Here is a 17601-nt window from a genome sequence, read left to right on the forward strand (position 1 = left end):
AATGGCTAAGGTCAATCAAAAGCGATTTCAGGGCCCTGGGAAGAATGCTAAAAAATTCAGGAGCACAAGCAGTGTTTTCCTTGATCCTCTCAGTAATAGAGAAAGACCTTGGAAAAAACAGATGAACCTAAGATATCAACACCTGGCTCCAGGATTGGTGCCTCCACCAAAACTTTCGGTTTTATAACCATGGAAGAGTCTTTGAGGCACAAGGTATGCTGGGGCCTGACAGGATTCACCTGTCCCGAAGGGGAAATCACATCTTTGGGCATAAGCTAGTGGGACTGACCGAGAGAGCTTTAAACTAGAATTGATGAGGGAAGGGGGTACCAACAGGATTGCAGTAGGTAAGCCAAGGGCTGGCATAGCATCGTCTGAGGGTGGCAATGCTAGCGGGAACACTTACACTGCTCCTGGGAGCACGGAGGGCTCAGGAGTGTATCTGAAATGCACGCAGTATGAGAAACAATAAGGATGAACTGGAAGTGTTGGCCAGTTCCCAGAGCTATGCTGTCATTGGTATTAGTGAGACTTGGTGGAATAAGTCCCACAATTGGAGTGCTGGGATGGAGGGCTACAGGTTGTTTAGCAGGGGTAGGCAGGGCAGGCGAGGTGGAGGAGTTGCTCTGTATGTAAAGGAGAGGTTTGACTGCACAGCCCTTACAGTAAAGGGATGATGGGGTTGAGAGGGGGATGGAAAACAAGGGACATGTTGCAGTGGGTGTCTACCACTGATCACCCAGCCAGGATGATAGCACTGATGAGTTAGTCTATAGGCAATTAGGAGAAATCTCTGGATCAGTAGACCTTGATCCTTATGGGAGATTTCAACTTCCCATATGTGAAATGGGAATACCATGCTGCTGTGACAAGCAGGTCTTGGAAAGTCTTGGAGTTTGTAGGAGATAATTTCTTGTCACAAGTACTCAGTGAGCCAACTAGTAAAGATGCCGTCCTAGACTTGTTGTCTGTGAATAGAGGACTCATGGGAGATTTGTCACTCCAATCTTCAAAAAGGGCAAGAAGGAGGACATGGGGAACTATAGGCCAGTCAGCTTCACCTCCATCCCCGGAAAGGTGATGGAGCAGTTCATCCTGGAGGCCACCTCCAGGCACGTAGAGGACAAGAAGGTTATCAGAAGTAGTCAGCATGGATTCACCAAGGGAAGATCATGCTTGACCAACCTGATGGCCTTCTATGATGGCGTGACTGGCTGGGTCAACGAAGGGAGAGCAGTGGATGTTGTCTCTCGACTTCAGTAAGGCATTCAACACTGTCTCCCATAACATCCTCACAGGCAAGCTAAGGATGTGTGGGTTGGATGACTGGACAGTGAGGTGGATAGAGAACTGGCTCAACAACAGAACTCAGAGGGTCATGCTCAATGGAGCAGAGTCTGGATGGAGGCCTGCCACTAGCGGTGTTCCCCAGGGATCTGTGCTGGGTCCAGTCCTGTTCAACATATTCATCAATGACCTGGACGATGGGATAGAGTGTACCCTCAGCAAGTTCGCTGATGATACCAAGCTGGGAGGAGTGGCTGATACACCAGAAGGCTGCGCTGCCATCCAGCGAGACCTGGACAGGCTGGAGAGCTGGGCCGAGGGGAACCCGATGAAATTCAAGAAGAGCAAGTGCAAGGTCCTGCACCTGGGGAGGAACAACCCCATGCACCAGTACAGGCTGGGGGCTGACCTGCTGGAAAGCAGCTCTGCTGAGAAGGACCTGGGAGTGCTGGTGGACAGCAGGTAGATTATGAGCCAGCAATGTGTCCTTGTGGTCAAGAAGGCCAACGGTATCCTGGGATGCATTAAAAGGAGTGTGGCCAGCAGATCGAGAGAGGTTATCCTCCCCCTCTACTCTGCCCTGGTGAGACCACATTTGGAGTACTGTGTCCAGTTTTGGGTGTCCCCCCCCCCAGTTTAAAAAGGACAGGGAACTGCTTGAGCAAGTCCAGCTGAGAGCTACCAAGATGATCAGGGGACTGGAGCATCTCCCTTACGAGGAAAGGCTGAGAGATTTGGGTTTGTTCAGCCTGGACAAGAGAAGACTGAGGTGGGATTTCATCAATACCTATAAATATCTAAAGGGTGGGTGTCAGGATGACGGGACTAGGCTCTTTTCAATAGTGCCCAATGACAGGACAAGGGGCAATGGGCACAAGTTGGAACACAGGAAGTTCCACCTCAATATGCGAAAAGAACTTCTTTACTGTGAGGGTGAAAGAGCAGTGGGACAGGCTGCCCAGGGAGGTTGTGGAGTCTCCTTCCCTGGAGACATTCAAAACCCACCTGGATGCGTCCCTGTGCCCCTTGCTCTAGGTGTCCCTGTTCGAGCAAGGGGGTTGGACAAGATGATCTCCAGAGATCTCTTCCAACCCCTATCATTCTGTGATTCTGTGAGATGTGATGGTAGGTGGCTGTCTTGGCCACAGTGACCATGAAATGGTCGAGTTCAACATTTTCAGTGTAGTGAGAAAGAAGGACAGCAGAGTTGCTACCCTGGATGTCAAGAGAGCAAACTTGAAGGTATTCAGGGAGATACTTAGCAGAGTATTCTGGGAATCTGCTTTTGAGGGCTTAGGAGTCCACGAGTGCTGGTCAGTCTTTAAGAACCACCTTTTAAAAGCACAGGAGTAGGCAATCCCATTGTGTCAAAAGTCAAGCAAGTGGGGCAGAAGACCAGCTTGGCTGAACAGGGAACTCCTCTTGGAACTCAGGAGGAAAAAGAAATTGTACGATCTCTGGAAGCAAGGTCAGGCTTTGCAGGAAGATTACAGAGCTGTGGTTCGCATATGCAGGGAGAAGACACGGAAGGCCAAAGCTCAGCTAGAGTTGAAACTGGCCAGTGGTGCATCGGGCAACAAGAAAGGCTTTTTAAAGTACGTTAATAGCAAGAGGAGGTCTAAGGAAAACATTGGACCAGTACTTCTTGAGGATGGTCGCCTGACAAATAGGGATGAAGAAAAAGCGGAGGCATTCAACGCTTTTTTTATTGCCTCAGTCTTTAATAACACTGAGACCTCGGGCTGCCCGGTCCCCTGAGTCAGAGGACTACGAGTGTGGGAACAGTGACTTTCCATTTGCAGGCACTGAAATTGTAAGGGAGCAGCTGTATCAGCTGAATGTTCACAAGTCCATGGGGCCTGATGGGATTCATCCCAGAGTACGGAAGGAGCAGGCGGATGTTACAGCAGGACCCATCTCAATCATCTACCAAAGGTTTTGGGAGTCTGGGGAGGTCCCTGCTGACTGGAAGCTAGCCAATGTTATTCCAAGCCACCAGAAGGACGTGAGGGAAGCCCCAGGAAAACTACAGACCTGTTAGCCTAACCTCAGTACCTGGAAAAACTATGGAGAAGATCATACTGGGTGCTATTGAAAAGCATTTAAAGGACAGTGCAATCATCAGGCACAGTCAACATGGGTTCACAAAGGGAGAGTCCTGCCTAACTAATTTGATATCCTTCTACAATAAGGTCACCCACCTAGTGGATGAAGGGAAGGCGGTGGTTGTAGTTTTTCTGGATTTTAGTAAGGCTTTTGCTACTTACTGTCCCTCACAGCATCCTTCTGGACAAGTTGTCCAACTGTGGGATGAGCAGGCACACGGTGCACTGGGTGAAGAACTGGCTGAAGGGCAGGGCTGAAAGGGTTGTAGAGAATGGGGCTACATCTGGCTGGTGACCGGTCACCAGCGGTGCTCCTCAGGGCTCAATTCTAGGGCCAGTTCTGTTCAATATTTTTATCAATGATCTGGAGGCAGGAGTTGAATGCACCATTAGCAAGTCTGCTGATGATACCAAACTGGGAGGTGCTGTTGACTCCCTCAAGGGGCAAGAGGCCTTGCAGAGGGATCTAGATAGATTGGAGCATTGGGCTGTGATTAATGGGATGAAATTTAACAAGATTCTGCACCTGGGACAGAGTAACACTGGACACAAGTATAGATTGGGAGAGGAGTGGCTGGAGAGCAGCCCTGCAGAAAGGGATCTGGGGATGGTGGTCAACAGTAGGCTCAACATGAGTCAGCAGTGTGCCCTGGCAGCCAGGAGGGCAAACTGCATTCTGGGGTGCATCAAACACAGCATAAGCAGCCGGTCCAAAGAGGTGATTATCCCGCTGTATTCAGCATTGGTGCAGCCTCGCCTTGAGTATTGTGTGCCGTTCTGGGCCCCACAATTTAAGAAGGACGTGAAGGTCCTTGAATGTGTCCAGAGGAGGGCAACAAAGCTGGTGAAAGGGCTGGAAGGCATGTCCTATGAGGAGCGGCTAAGGACGATGGGTTTGTCTAGCTTGGAGAAAAGGAGGCTGAGGGGTGACCTCATTGCTCTCTACAGCTTCCTGAGGAGGGGAAGTGGAGAGGGAGGTGCCGATCTCTTCTCCCTGGTATCCAGTGACAAGACATGTGGGAATGGTTCAAACCTGCGCCAGACGAGGCTTAGACTGGACATTAGGAGGAAGCATTTCTTTACCGAGAGGGTGGTCAAACACTGGAACAGGCTTCCCAGAGAGGTGGTCGATGCCCCGTGCCTGTCAGTGTTTACGAGGCATTTGGACAGCGCCCTTAATAACATGCTTTAACTTTTGGTCAGCCCTGAAGTGATTGGGCAGTTGGACTAGATGATTGTTGTAGGTCCCTTCCAACTGAAATAGTCTTATCTAGTCTATTCTGTTCTGTTCTAAATTTGCATCCCAGTGTTTGAATGTCCCAGCACCCATTGCTCTCAGTATAGTCTTCAAGAGTCTGTCGTATCATTCAGTCTTTCCAGAGGCTTGTGGGAGAATAGGGGATGTGAATGCGATACACCCAAGTCAATGCCATGTTTCTTGGCCCAGGTGTCTACGAAGTTGTTTTGGAAATGAGTCGCGTTGTCTGACTGAATTCTTTCTGGGGTGCTGTGGTGCCATAGAACTTGTTTTTCAAGACCCAGGATGGTGCTTCTGGCAGTGGTATGGGTCGCAGTGGTATGGGTCACAGGGTATGTTTCCAGCCACCCAGTAGTCACTTCCACCATGGTAAGCACATGGCACCTGTCCTGGTGATATAATCGATCTGCCAGGCCTCCCCATACTGGTATCTCAGCCACCATCCTCTGTGGCAGAGAGGCTTTACCTGCTTGACTTAATTATGGTGCATGTTTCACATTCATGGATAACCTGTGCGATAGTGGTGGTGGTCAGGTCCACCTCTCAGTCATGAGCCCATCTGTATGTTGCATCTCTCCTTAGATGTCCTAATGTTTCATGGGCCCACTGAGCTGTGAATAGCTCACCCTTACATTCCTATTCCAGATCTACCTCAGGCACTCCAATTCTGGCAGTCTGGTCTACCTGCTCATTCTTTTGATGTTCTTGGGTGGCGCAGCTCTTGGGCATGTGAGTATCTTCATGACGTACCTTTATAGCGATGTTTTCTTCCCACGCAGTGATGTCTTGCCACAATGCAGCAGCCCAGATGGGTTTATCTCTGTGCTGCCTGTTGGTCATTTTCCACTGCTGTAGCCACCCCCATAGGGCATTTGCCACCATCCATGAGTCAGTACAGAGATAGAGTGCTGGCCACTTTTCCCATTCGGGAAATATCTAGGGCCAGCTGGATGGCTTTCACTTCTGCAAACTGACTTGACTTGCCTTCTCCTTCGACAATTTCTGTGGCTCGTCGCGTGGAACTCCACACAGCAGCATTCCACCTCCGACAGTTTCCCGCAATACGACAGGACTTGTTGGTAAACAGAACATATTGCCTTTCATTTTCTGGTAATGCGTTACACGGTGGGGCCTCTTGGGTACAAGTCACCTCCTCAGGCGATGCCTCTGAAATCTCTGCCTTCTGGCCAGTTCATGAGCTCTTCCAGGATTCCTGGGCGGTTGGGATTACCCATTCGAGCCCATTGCATGATCAACGGCACCCACTTATTCCACGTCATTTCGGTCATGTGATGTGTAGAGGGGACTCTTCCTTTGAACATCCAGCATAGCACAGGCAGTCGCGGTGCCAAGAGGATCTGTACTTCTGTACTGACTACTAATTAAGTGGCCCGAACCAGTTCATATGCTGCTAGTATCCCCTTTTCAGTCCCAGTGTAGTGGGCCTCGGATTCTCGATACCCCCAGCTCCAACATCCTAGAGGTCTGACATCGAGTCTTTCTGGGTGCTTTCTGCCAGAGGTTCCAGGTGAGGCCATGCTCCCTGGCTGCAGTGTAGAGTGTGTTTCTCACATCTGGTCCTGTCCAGACTGTCCCAAGGGCTACTGCACAAGCCATCTCCTGTTTGATCTGTTTGAAGGCCTGTTGCTGCTTGGGGCCCCAGCTGAAACAGTTACTCAGAGAATCATAGAATGTCCTGAGTTGGAAGGGACCCACAAGGATCATTGAGTCCAACTCCTGTCCCTGCATAGGACAACCCTGAAATTCATACCACGTGTCTGAGGGTCCACTCTGAACCTCGTGACTCAACAGGAGGGTCTTCCTTACCCTTTGTGTCTCCGGTCTCTGTGTGAATCATTCTAACACAATTTTCCTTTGTATGTTTCTTCCATGCAGTAATTAATAAGGTGAACCTTGCCATCAGACTTATTGAACCTTGGTAAACCACTATTAAACTTTGTTAAATTCCATCAAATTTATTGAACCCTGTCAAATTATTATTTTACCTCAGAAAAAAACCCACATATTGCTGCTTCTCTCTTTTGAGTGAGGTGCATTCCACTCATCCACGACGGGAGGGGAAATTTTTTTTTTTTGATACCTGATAGACCATAAGACCAGTAATTATCCCAGATATATCAATAGTCCATTTGTAAGGGGAACCAATCCTCCAATTGCTGCCATAAATAGCTCAGCTTAATATCATTAAAAGAACAGGACTGTGGCCATGCTTGGTACACATCACCAAAAGTGGTCACTTCTGGCCAAAGTTCCTGACACAGGGCTCGGGCTTTTGATGACCCAGCTATCCCATCAATAAATTTCCAGTGTTGCAACAATTAATCTAACAGTGACCTCTTCACTATACTTTGTCCGCCTTCCATTATTACAAAAAAAACCCCAAACAAAACAAAACCAACCCCCAAAAAACAAAAAACAAGCAAACGAAAATCACTTCTTTACCACCAAATAAGATCCACAGTTCACTGCCCCCATGCCTGAGTATCTCAAGGTGAAATCACCCACAAGCCAACAATGCAGATCGTCAGGGCTTGGGCAGTAGTGACATGTTGGATCAGGTGAGTCAGCTATGTCTCATCTGGGTCGCTAAAACCATCATGAAAATTTTGCAACTGGCCCATGACGAGTAAGGAGAGAGGCCAGGGTGCAAAGTATAGAATTACAAGAGTAATTCTTTTATTCATACGCCTGAGGTGTCCCATTCAAATCGGAACACAACAAATGCAGTTTTACACAGGGTTCTTACACCTTTCAAGTGTTCAGATACAACATGATTTGACCAATCACTACTTAACACACACACGCTCACATACTACTGTTTTGCAAAGCAACTATAATTCTATGGTGTCATCATCCACCTGCTTCTTTATTGTTCTACATGTCCCTGGAGTCGGTCTTGCTGCAGTTACTTATCTATGATGCCAGATAATGGGAGGGTTTCACAGAGGTGTTAGAGGGGCTAGGATGCTGGCATTATCTCAGTACTTCAGGGGTAATCCTTTATTCTTCAGGGTGCAAGGAAGAGGACAACAGCCCCTAATGAGCTGGGATCCTTTAGTCATGCTGACTTAACCACGACTATGCAGTAAACAATCTACCCTAAGAAACTTCATACAATTTCATACTGTAAAGACTAATTGATACAATAGTTAGGGAATTAGATTTTCCTGTCAACAGCTTCCCTTTTTTCCCCCTCCATGTGTGTCCATGCACTGGATCTGTCCAGATTATGAAATTAAATTTGCAAAAGTATAATTAATTCAATCCTTATAAAAAGTATTTTTATTTGTAAATGCTTTTACTAATGGTATGAGTCAGATTATTCTCATCTGTTGCTGATCATTGCTGGTCATGATTTTGAGGTTAGGAGAGAGTTTAAGGTGGAAGACTTGTTACTGATCAAAGAAAAATTTCAATGGAAATTATTCCATCTTTTTACACCCCAAGATTTTTTATATCACTACTTTCACACTATCAGAATATTCTGTATAATGCAGCAAAGCAAGTGAAGTTGTTTCTTTTTTAACATTATAATGCTTTTATGAGGAAAGAACGTTTTCAATTTGAACTGCTTTTCTACAGGATGAGGATTTCAAAAGACTTGTCTAATGTGTGGGGGGGTGTTGTGGTTTAACCGGCAACTCAGCCCCACACAGCCGCTCACTCACTCCCCCACCGGTGGGATAGGGGAAAGAATCAGAAGGCTAAAGCTCGTGGGTTGACATAAGAACAGTTTAATAATTAAAATGAAAACAGCAGCAGCAGCAACAATAATGCAATGGAGAGGAAAACAATGAAAGAGGCGCGAAACCCGGGGGCAGGGGGAAGGGGGAATGAACCACCAAAACAAACCGCACGTGACACAGCCGCTCACGGCCCGCCAACCCGACACTGCCAGTCCCCGAGCTGCAACTGCCCCCCCTGCACAAGAGATCCAGTTCTTAGGAATAAGATTGCAAGATGGCCGTCGTCAGATCCCAATGGATGTGATCAACAAAATAGCAGCCATGTCTCCAACAACTAGCAAAAAGGAAACAAAAGCATTTTTGGGCGTTGTGAGTTTTTGGAGAATGCATATTCCAGATTACAGTCTGATCGTAAGGCCTCTCTATCCAGTGACCCGGAAAAAGAATGATTTCAAATGGGGTCCTGAGCAATGACAAGCCTTTGAACAATTTAAAGAGGAAATAGTTCATGCAGTAGCTCTTAGGCCAGTCTGGGCAGGACAAGATGTAAAAAATGTGCTCTACACCGCAGCTGGGGAGAATGGCCTTACCTGGAGCCTCTGGCAGAAAGCACCAGGGGAGACCCGAGGTCGACCCCTAGGGTTTTGGAGTCGGGGATACAGAGGGTCCGAAGCCCGCTATACTCCAGCTGAAAAAGAGATATTGGCAGCATATGAAGGGGTCCGAGCTGCTTCAGAAGTGGTTGGTACTGAACGAAGCACAGCTGCTCCTGGCACCCCGACTGCCGGTGCTGGTCTGGATGTTCAAAGGAAAGGTCCCCTCTACACATCTTGCAACGTGGAGTAAATGGGTTGCACTGATCACCCAGCGGCCTCGAGTAGGAAACCCCAGTTGCCCAGGAATCTTGGAAGTGATCATGGACTGGCCAGAAAGCAAGGATTTTGGATTATCACCAGAGGAGGAGGTGACACGTGCTGAAGAATCCCCACTGTATAACAAGCTGCCAGAAGATGAGAAGAAATATGCCCTGTTCACTGATGGGTCCTGTCGCCTTGTGGGAAAGCACCGGAGATGGAAGGCTGCTGTATGGAGTCCTACACGACAAGTAGCAGAAACTGCTGAAGGAGAAGGTGAATCGAGCCAGTTTGCAGAGGTAAAGGCCATCCAGCTGGCCTTAGACATTGCCGAACGGGAAAAGTGGCCAGTGCTCTATCTCTATACTGAGTCCTGGATGGTGGCAAATGCCCTGTGGGGGTGGTTACCAGCAGTGGAAGCAGAACCGGAAGCGCAGAGGCAAACCCATCTGGGCTGCCGCATTGTGGCAAGATATTGCTGCCTGGGTAGGGAACCTGGTTGTAAAGGTACGTCATGTGGATGCTCGCGTCCCCAAGAGTCGGGCCACTGAAGAACATCCAAACAACCAGCAGGTGGATCAGGCTGCCAAGACTGAAGTGGGGAGAAATATGGGGAGGCTTGGCAGATTGATTACATCACACTCCCACAAACCTACCAAGGCAAACGCCACGTACTTACAATGGTGGAAACAAGGACCGACTGGTTAGAAACATATCCCGTGCCCCATGCCACTGCCCGGAACACTATCCTGGGCCTGGAAAAACAAGTCCTGTGGCGACATGGCACCCCAGAGAGAATTGAGTCAGACAACAGGACTCACTTCTGAAATAGCTTCATAGACACCTGGGCCAACAACCACAGCGCTGAGTGGGTGTATCACATCCTCCATCATGCACCAGCCTCTGGAAAACTTGAACGGTACAATGGACTGTTAAAGACTACACTGAGAGCAATGGGGGGTGGAACATTTAAACACTGGGATACACATTTAGCAAAAGCCACCTGGTTAATCAACACTAGGGGAGCTGCCAATCAAGATGGCCGTGCCCAGTCAGAACCCTTATGTACTGTGGAAGGGGATAGAGTCCCTGTAGTGCATGTGAAAAATATGTTGGGGAACAGTCTGGGTTCTTCCTGCCTCAGGCAAAGGCAAACCCATTTGTGGGACTGCTTTTGCGCGAGGACCTGGGTGCACTTGGTGGGTGATGCAGGAGGATGGAGGAGTCCGATGTGTACCCTAAGGGGATTTGATTTTGGGCGAAAACAGCCAATGAACTGACCAGCATAATGCAAACTGCCATGTAATATTGTATGTCATCTCTGTGTTGTGTCAATGGTATCATAGTACAAACCTCCCAATACATGGAAGATGAACTTTGATGAAACAGAAGTGCAGCAGTGATGGAACGAAGACTGACTTGGTATGAAGCGACCCAATACCACACATACCATTTCTCCTGCCCTGAAAGACTGATAGGACAGATGGAGCCCAGAGTCATGCACTGGGTGGACTCAATGGACATTTTTATGGACATTTTACAGGGGAGGTCCATAGGCTAAGGGGATGATGTCTGTGTATTATGTCAAAGGATGGGAAGGGGAGAGGTGCACCAACTGCCCCGGTTAATATACTGATCATGGCGTCACATGGTATGGAATGAACATCCCATTGGCCAGTTGGGGTCAGCTGTCTTGGCTGTGGCCCCGCACCTCCCGGTCTCTTGCCCACGTTGTAGAGCATGGGAAGCTGGAAAGGTTCCTTACTTCTACAGGTGCTACAGTGAAGAGAATTAACCCTTTCTCAGCCAAAACCAGCACATTCTCCACCCCTTATTCTATACCAGCTACACCTTGCCCAGGTCCCACACCATCCAATACAACCTTACCAACCACCACCCCTCCCCTTCACATCCTTTGATATAATACACAGACATCATCCCCTTAGTCTATGGACCTCCCCTTTCATGGACAAAACAGGCTTCTCTTGGGGTAATTAATTTAAATTCTTGCCAATCAAAATCAGAGTAGGATAATGAGAAATAAAACCAAATCTAAAACAATCTTCCCTCTACACCTCCCTTCTTCCCATGCTCAACTTTACACCTGACTTCTCTACCTCCTTCCCCCGAGAGGCACAGTGGGATGGGGAACGGGAGTTGCGGTCAGTTGTTCACACCGTCTCTCTGTTGCTCCTTCCTCCTCACACTCTTCCCCTGCTCCAGTCTGAGGGTCCCACCCATGGGAGACAGTCCTTCATGAACTGCTCCATCATGGGCCCTTTCCACGGGTGTAGTCATTCAGGAACAGACTGCTCCAGCATTGGTCCCCGACAAGGCCACAGTTCCTGCCAGGAAACCTGCTCCACTCTGGGCTCCTCTCCATGGGGGCTGCAGTTCTTGCCAGGAGCCTGCTCCAGCACAGGCTCTCCACAGGGTCATAGCTTCCCTCAGGGCACATCCGCCTGCTCTGGCATGGGGTCCTCCATGTGCTGCAGTGGGGGAATGCCTGCCTCACCATGGTCTTCTACATGGGTTGCAGGGGAATCTCTGCTCCGGTGCCTGGAGCACCTCCTTCCCCTCCTTCTTCACTGACCTTTGTGTCTGCATAGTTGTTTCTCTCTCACATATTCTCACTCTTCTCGCCCGACCGCTGTCGTGCAGCAATTTTTACCCTTTCTTAAATATGTTATCGCAGAGGCACCACCAGCTCCTCTGACTGGTTCAGCTTTGGACAGTGGTAGGTCCGTCTTGGAGCTGGCTGGAACTGGTTCCGTCCGACATGGGGGCAGCTTATCTTCTCACAGAAGCCACCCCTGTAGCCCCCCCACCCGCTACCAAAACCTTCTCAAGCAAACTCCATACAAGACAACTGTAGGGATCCCCCTGGAACTCCAGAAATCCAGATGGCTTCCATGCCCTTATACCCTGATGTCTTAAAGGTACACTGTACACCAGTGTCCACCATAACCTTGTACTCCTTTGGGTCTGATGTTCTAGGCTATTGAATCCACATAGTGGAGTAAACACAGTTCTCCCTTTCCTCTTCCTGGCCAGAGTCAGGGCCTCTCTATTCCCAGTCAGAGCATTCCTTACCTCACTCCTGTAATTGCAAACCAGAAGTCCATTCATTAGGAGCAGAAGCAGGATCAGCCCTTCTACTCTGTCTGGGAAATTGCTCACCATCAAACGGAGCAGTCATCTTCCTGGATGGACTCCTTTTGGATGCTGGGTTTTTGTTTTGTTTTGTTTCTCTTGTAATTCATGTGCACAAGCTTCTAGGATTGAGGTAGGTGCACCGTCCCAATTCCTCATGTCTTCCCTGTGGTCATGCAGATAGAACCACAGAGTGACCCACAGTTCCCTTTCCCTTGAGCAGAAAAAGGCTGATTCCATACAGCATTCTTGAAAGCTAAGACACCACCCTGTAGGGACAAGGAGGAAGACATTCACTTTGAATTGTTGGACCTGTTGGGACAGTTTTTCCATAGCTGTGACGCAGGCCCATAGTGTCAGGGAGGATGAGAGTTCCTCTTTGAATTGCCAGAGCTAGCAGGCCAGTTTATCCACAGTTGGTGCCTCAATGTCTGTCCAGTCCATTATCACCAGGGTGCTGGTGTACAATGTCAGTGTGTTCCGGTACAAACTTCCACCACATGGCCCATGTGCACTAAATTTCATCCAGATTTTTGGAGGCCTGATTGTTGTCCACGTTTCTGTAGATCATCTCTGCCACCACTAATTCCCTCAGATACTGGGCACCTTGCTCAGTGGTGGTCTACTTGCCTTGGTAGTTTACAACATCTTCCTTTGAGGGGTTACCTTGCCTTCATGTTTGACAGGAGCCACCTTCAGAAGCTGCAGATTATTGCCCCTCTTATGATCCCTTTTCTGATTACCCAGTCCCTAGTTAGGGATCCCAGGTGCTGTGCTTCCTTACCCTCTTAATTCCTGACTGTGGGCCCCAGTATCCTAGCATTGGAACAACCAGCTGATAATTCACTCGCCTGGCTGGTGGTTGTAATCTTTTTGCATATCTTGCAGCTCACTCAGGGATAAGGACCAGGTGGTTTCCACCTCTTTTATGATTTCAATCTCTTCCCCCTCCTGTTCTTGTGACTGCTCTGCTGCAGAACAGGCTGCCTCTTCTGATTCTTCCTCATGTTCCGTCTCAGGAGGAGCCTCTTCCTCCCTTACTAACTGGATCAGCCTCCCACCACAGCAGGATGGGGGAGAAAATCAGAAGAGCAGAAGTGAGAAAAGCTCAGAAGTTGAAATAAAGGCAGTAGAGTAAGTCAAGAGGGGGAGGCAAGTGATGCAAAGTCAGTTGTCAGTCTCTGAGCAACGGTGACTTTGGAAAGACTTCCCCCCACCCCCAATTTTATTGCTGAGCATGACATTATATGGCATGGAATATCCCTTTGGTCATTGGGATCAGCTGTCCCAGCTGTGTCCCCTCCCAACTTCTTGCCCATCTCTAGCCTACTCGCTTTGTGGGGGCAGAGTGAGAAACAGAGAAGCCCTTGACGCTGTGTAAGCACTGGTCAGCACTATAGCTAAAACATTGGTGTGTTATCTACACTGTTTTGGTCACAGATCTAAATCACAGCACCGTAGGGGCTGCTATGAACAAAATGAACTCCAGCCCAGCCATATCCAGTACTCCCGGACTCTTGCACAGATCAAGATTTCAGCACTGTTAGATTTCTGCATTTGTCTTGACTGTAAATGTAATACAGACCAACCCATTTATGATTTCCTCACTTTTTATGTTATGTTTTTATTTGAAGAAAATATTATCCATGTTTATAAAACAAAGTATTTTAAAGCAAAATTCTATTCCTTGTTTTTATTTTTAAATAAGTTATTATTTTTCTGTCACTGTGAAGAGAGGATTTTTTTTGTTAGAATTTTTACTATGGCAGTGAAATCCAAATAATTTCTAATTGTAAATGTTAAGATACTTTATCCATAGATCTATGGTGATGATTAATTTAATGAAATGAATAGAAGTGTACTATGAATAAATAGGAATAAAAAGTAATGTTTCTTTTATAGATTTAAAAAGTTAAAACCATTCCTAAATGCATTCAGATACTTGAAAGTTAATTCCTAGTCATGCAAAAGCACAAGTAATCAAATGACATTGTTAACTAATGTAAAAATAGACAGTGTTCACATAATGCAGAGCACAGGTAATGTTTTCTTATTTTATTTAATAATAAATTATTAAATAAAATATTTGTAGATATTATAATTAAAATTATTATTCAATTCTTGTTTATTTAATATTTTTCTTATTATGTAGTTTAGAGCCATTTGTCTTCTGTAATATGAAACTGTTTCACTTTTTAATCATAGAATCATAGAATAGCTTGGGTTGAAAGGGACCTTTAAAAGTCATCTAGTCCAAACCCCCCCTGCAACGAGCATCTTCAACTAGACCAGGTTTCTCAGAGCCCCATCCAACCTGACCTTGAATGTTTCCAGGGATCAGGCATCTCCAACCTCTCTGGACAACCTGTTCCAGTGTTTCACCACCCTCATCATAAAAAATTTCTTCCTTGTATCTAGTCTGAATCTACCCTCTTTTAGTTTAAAACTATTACCCCTTGTCCTATTGCTACAGGCCCTGGTAAAAAGCCTCTCTCCATCTTTCTCATAAGCCCCCTTTAAGTATTGAAAGGCCGCAATATGGTCTCCCTGTAGCCTTCTCTTCTCCAGGCTGAACAACCCCAACTCCCTCAGCCTTTCCTAATAGGAGAGGTGTTGATCATTTTTGTGGCCTTCGAATGGACCTGCTCCAACAGGTCTTTCCTGTACTGAGGACCCCAGAGCTGGATGCCATAATCCAGAGCTGGATGCCATAATCTCACTAGAGCAGAGTAGAGGGGCAGAATCACCTTCCTCGACCTCCTGGCCATGCAAATCTTGTAAGATACTCAGTCATATGGAGATTTTCTTGATGTTTTTGCCTTCCCCTTATCATCTTCAGCTAAGTAAAGCTCAGCATTACTCCTACTGCTGTGCTTTGTTACTTTGTGTTCACGTAGCAAAAAGTATAATTTGTCTTCATTCAGTGATGCTGGAGAGAACTGGAAGAGTAAAAGTGAGGAAACTCCTGGGTTGAGATAAAGACAGTTTAATAGGCAAAGCAAAAGCCGTGTGTGCAAGCAAAGCAAAACAAGGAATTCAATCACTACTTCCCATTGGCAGGCAGGTGTTCAGCCGTCTCCAGGAAAGCAGGGCTCCATCAAGCGTAATGGTTACTTGGGAAGACAAACGCCATTACTCCAAATGTCCCCCCTTCCTTCTTCTTCCCCAGCTTTATATGCTGAGCATGACGTCATATGGTATGGAATATCCCTTTGGTCAGTTGGGGTCAGCTGTCCCAGCTGTGTCCCCTCCCAGCTTCTTGTGCACCCAGCAGAGCATGGGAAGCTGAAAAAGTGCTTGACTAGAGTAAACGCTACGTAGCAACAACTAAAACATCTCTGCATTATCAGCACTGTTTTTAGCACAAATCCAAAACACAGCCCCATACAAGCTACTATGAAGAAAATTAACTCTATCCCAGCTGAAACCAGGACATTTGCTTTACAAATAAATATCTACTTTATATCTTACTATTTGTAACTCCACTAAGTGTTGGTGTTTAGGATGGTTTTCCCACAGCTTATTATCCTGCATGTTTTAAAAATTCATTCTGTTCTTTGTTTCTAAAATGTCTAGATTTTATTGTGTTTCTATTACAATTTACAAATGTATTCTTTGGCATTTGCAGCTTTTTAAAAAGTTTATGTTATTTCCATTTTCAGATTATAAAAATGTTAAATAAGGCTGGTTGTAACGCTGATCCTTGCAGTGTCCACTAGATTCACAAAGCCTTTCCACTTTTAGTATAGCACTGTAAATACTATTCAGGTAAAATGATCAAGATCGTTTTTTTAAACCATGCATTAATTTTTTAAGCTATCCATCATACAAAAATAAATCCTATTTAATCAGTTCAGTGTTTTGTTTCTGTCTTGATATTATTGGGTTAATTATTTTCTGCCCACTTTTAAAGTCAAATAATGTCAATTTATTAGCAAGCTGGTAGAGGGCTAGATATATCACTTATCAAATTCACTTGTGTCACAGAGTCATAATGCATCCTGTGCTCCACAGTACAACTTACACGGAATAGATGCATCCTGTAAAGTTTGGGTTTTTAACTTTCCATTTACTAACCACAGAATGATTGCATTGGGAACTGTCGATATAGCTATAAAAGACTTGCATCAGAAATGTCTAGAAAATCCTAGAGAAACCAAAGAAGCAGTATGTAATTTTCTTTTTACTAACCCTGTAAATTCTTTGAAATCTGTAGGAACAGAAAATATTCAGAGGCTGTGCATAGGCAAATTTCCCAAATCATCATAGTAACTGAAAATAATTGAAAACATTCAGGATTTTATACCTTCAAAACACTCTGCAAATATAAATCTTTCAAATCTCTGTAAGGCAAGTAGAAGTCTAACATTTAAGATGAAATAATTTGCTACAAACCTGCATAGAATGTCAGTTTCAGAAATAGGGAAATTGTGCAAGTTTACTGAAATGTTTTTCTATACCTGGGCTTGTACTGTGTGACAGTCTAATATTATATCCAAATTAGTGTCAGTTTTATTAAAAACCCAACTACCCATTATATTTTCAGTGTTTGCAATCATGCCTGTTTTTTATTGTCAAGAATATTTGTGGAATTACCACATGAACGAAGTAGCTCTATTTTGCAGTCAGCTATATTTGGAATGAACTCTTCTCACTGTCATTCTGTACAATAAGTATAAGGAATTTTTTTAAAAAAAAAATCAAACATGAAAATACATTCATTTCAGGTAAGGGTGATGAGGATTCAACAAATAGAGAAGGACATTCTTTGTATACGACAGTTCCTGCAACCACAAGCAGCTGAAGCAGAGGTTAGTGAGCAATTTCTTGCCTTCTTTTGATTAGAATATGTATCTTTTTTAAAAAAAACAAATCTACTTAAATGAGTATATTGGTGGGCAGCATTATTTGTATCAGCAAGTGATGTCATGGTTCATAAATCAGTCAATATTCATAAGCTGTAGCTGCCCCGGGAATAAAACTTGGTAGCGTGTTACTTGCTCTGTTAGCAATGAACTGAGGGTGGAAAACTTGGAATACTCTTTATGCTACTGTTGAATTTTAATCAATAATTATATATCAGTTAAAAGTTTAACTAGCAATTTCAATGAAAAGGTCAAGGTGCAATGTATTATAAAGGCTGAGCGTTGGGTTTAGCAAATAATTATAACAGTTTTGCATGTATTTCTAGACATGAATCGCTGATAAGCAGCTTCATGGTTTGCTTATCTTTTGAG

At 45.8% G+C, this 17601-nt stretch overlaps 1 protein-coding gene across 12 annotated transcripts in view; it reads left to right on the plus strand.

Moving 5' to 3' along the window:
- LOC142049874 (adenomatous polyposis coli protein-like) overlaps positions 1-17601 on the plus strand; it is a 131385-nt gene that overhangs the window by 45594 nt on the left and 68190 nt on the right. For 11 of the 12 annotated variants that reach the window (XM_075078015.1, XM_075078017.1, XM_075078025.1 and 8 more), the window contains one exon: positions 17092-17175. In XM_075078015.1, the coding sequence (XP_074934116.1) occupies positions 17092-17175 (84 nt within the window). Of the gene's footprint in view, positions 1-8253; positions 8918-17091; positions 17176-17601 lie in introns of those variants that run through there. The other variant, XM_075078030.1, reaches the window with a different exon arrangement.

This window comes from Phalacrocorax aristotelis, chromosome W (assembly GCF_949628215.1).
Source record: "Phalacrocorax aristotelis chromosome W, bGulAri2.1, whole genome shotgun sequence".
Taxonomy (NCBI): Eukaryota; Metazoa; Chordata; class Aves; order Suliformes; family Phalacrocoracidae; genus Phalacrocorax; species Phalacrocorax aristotelis.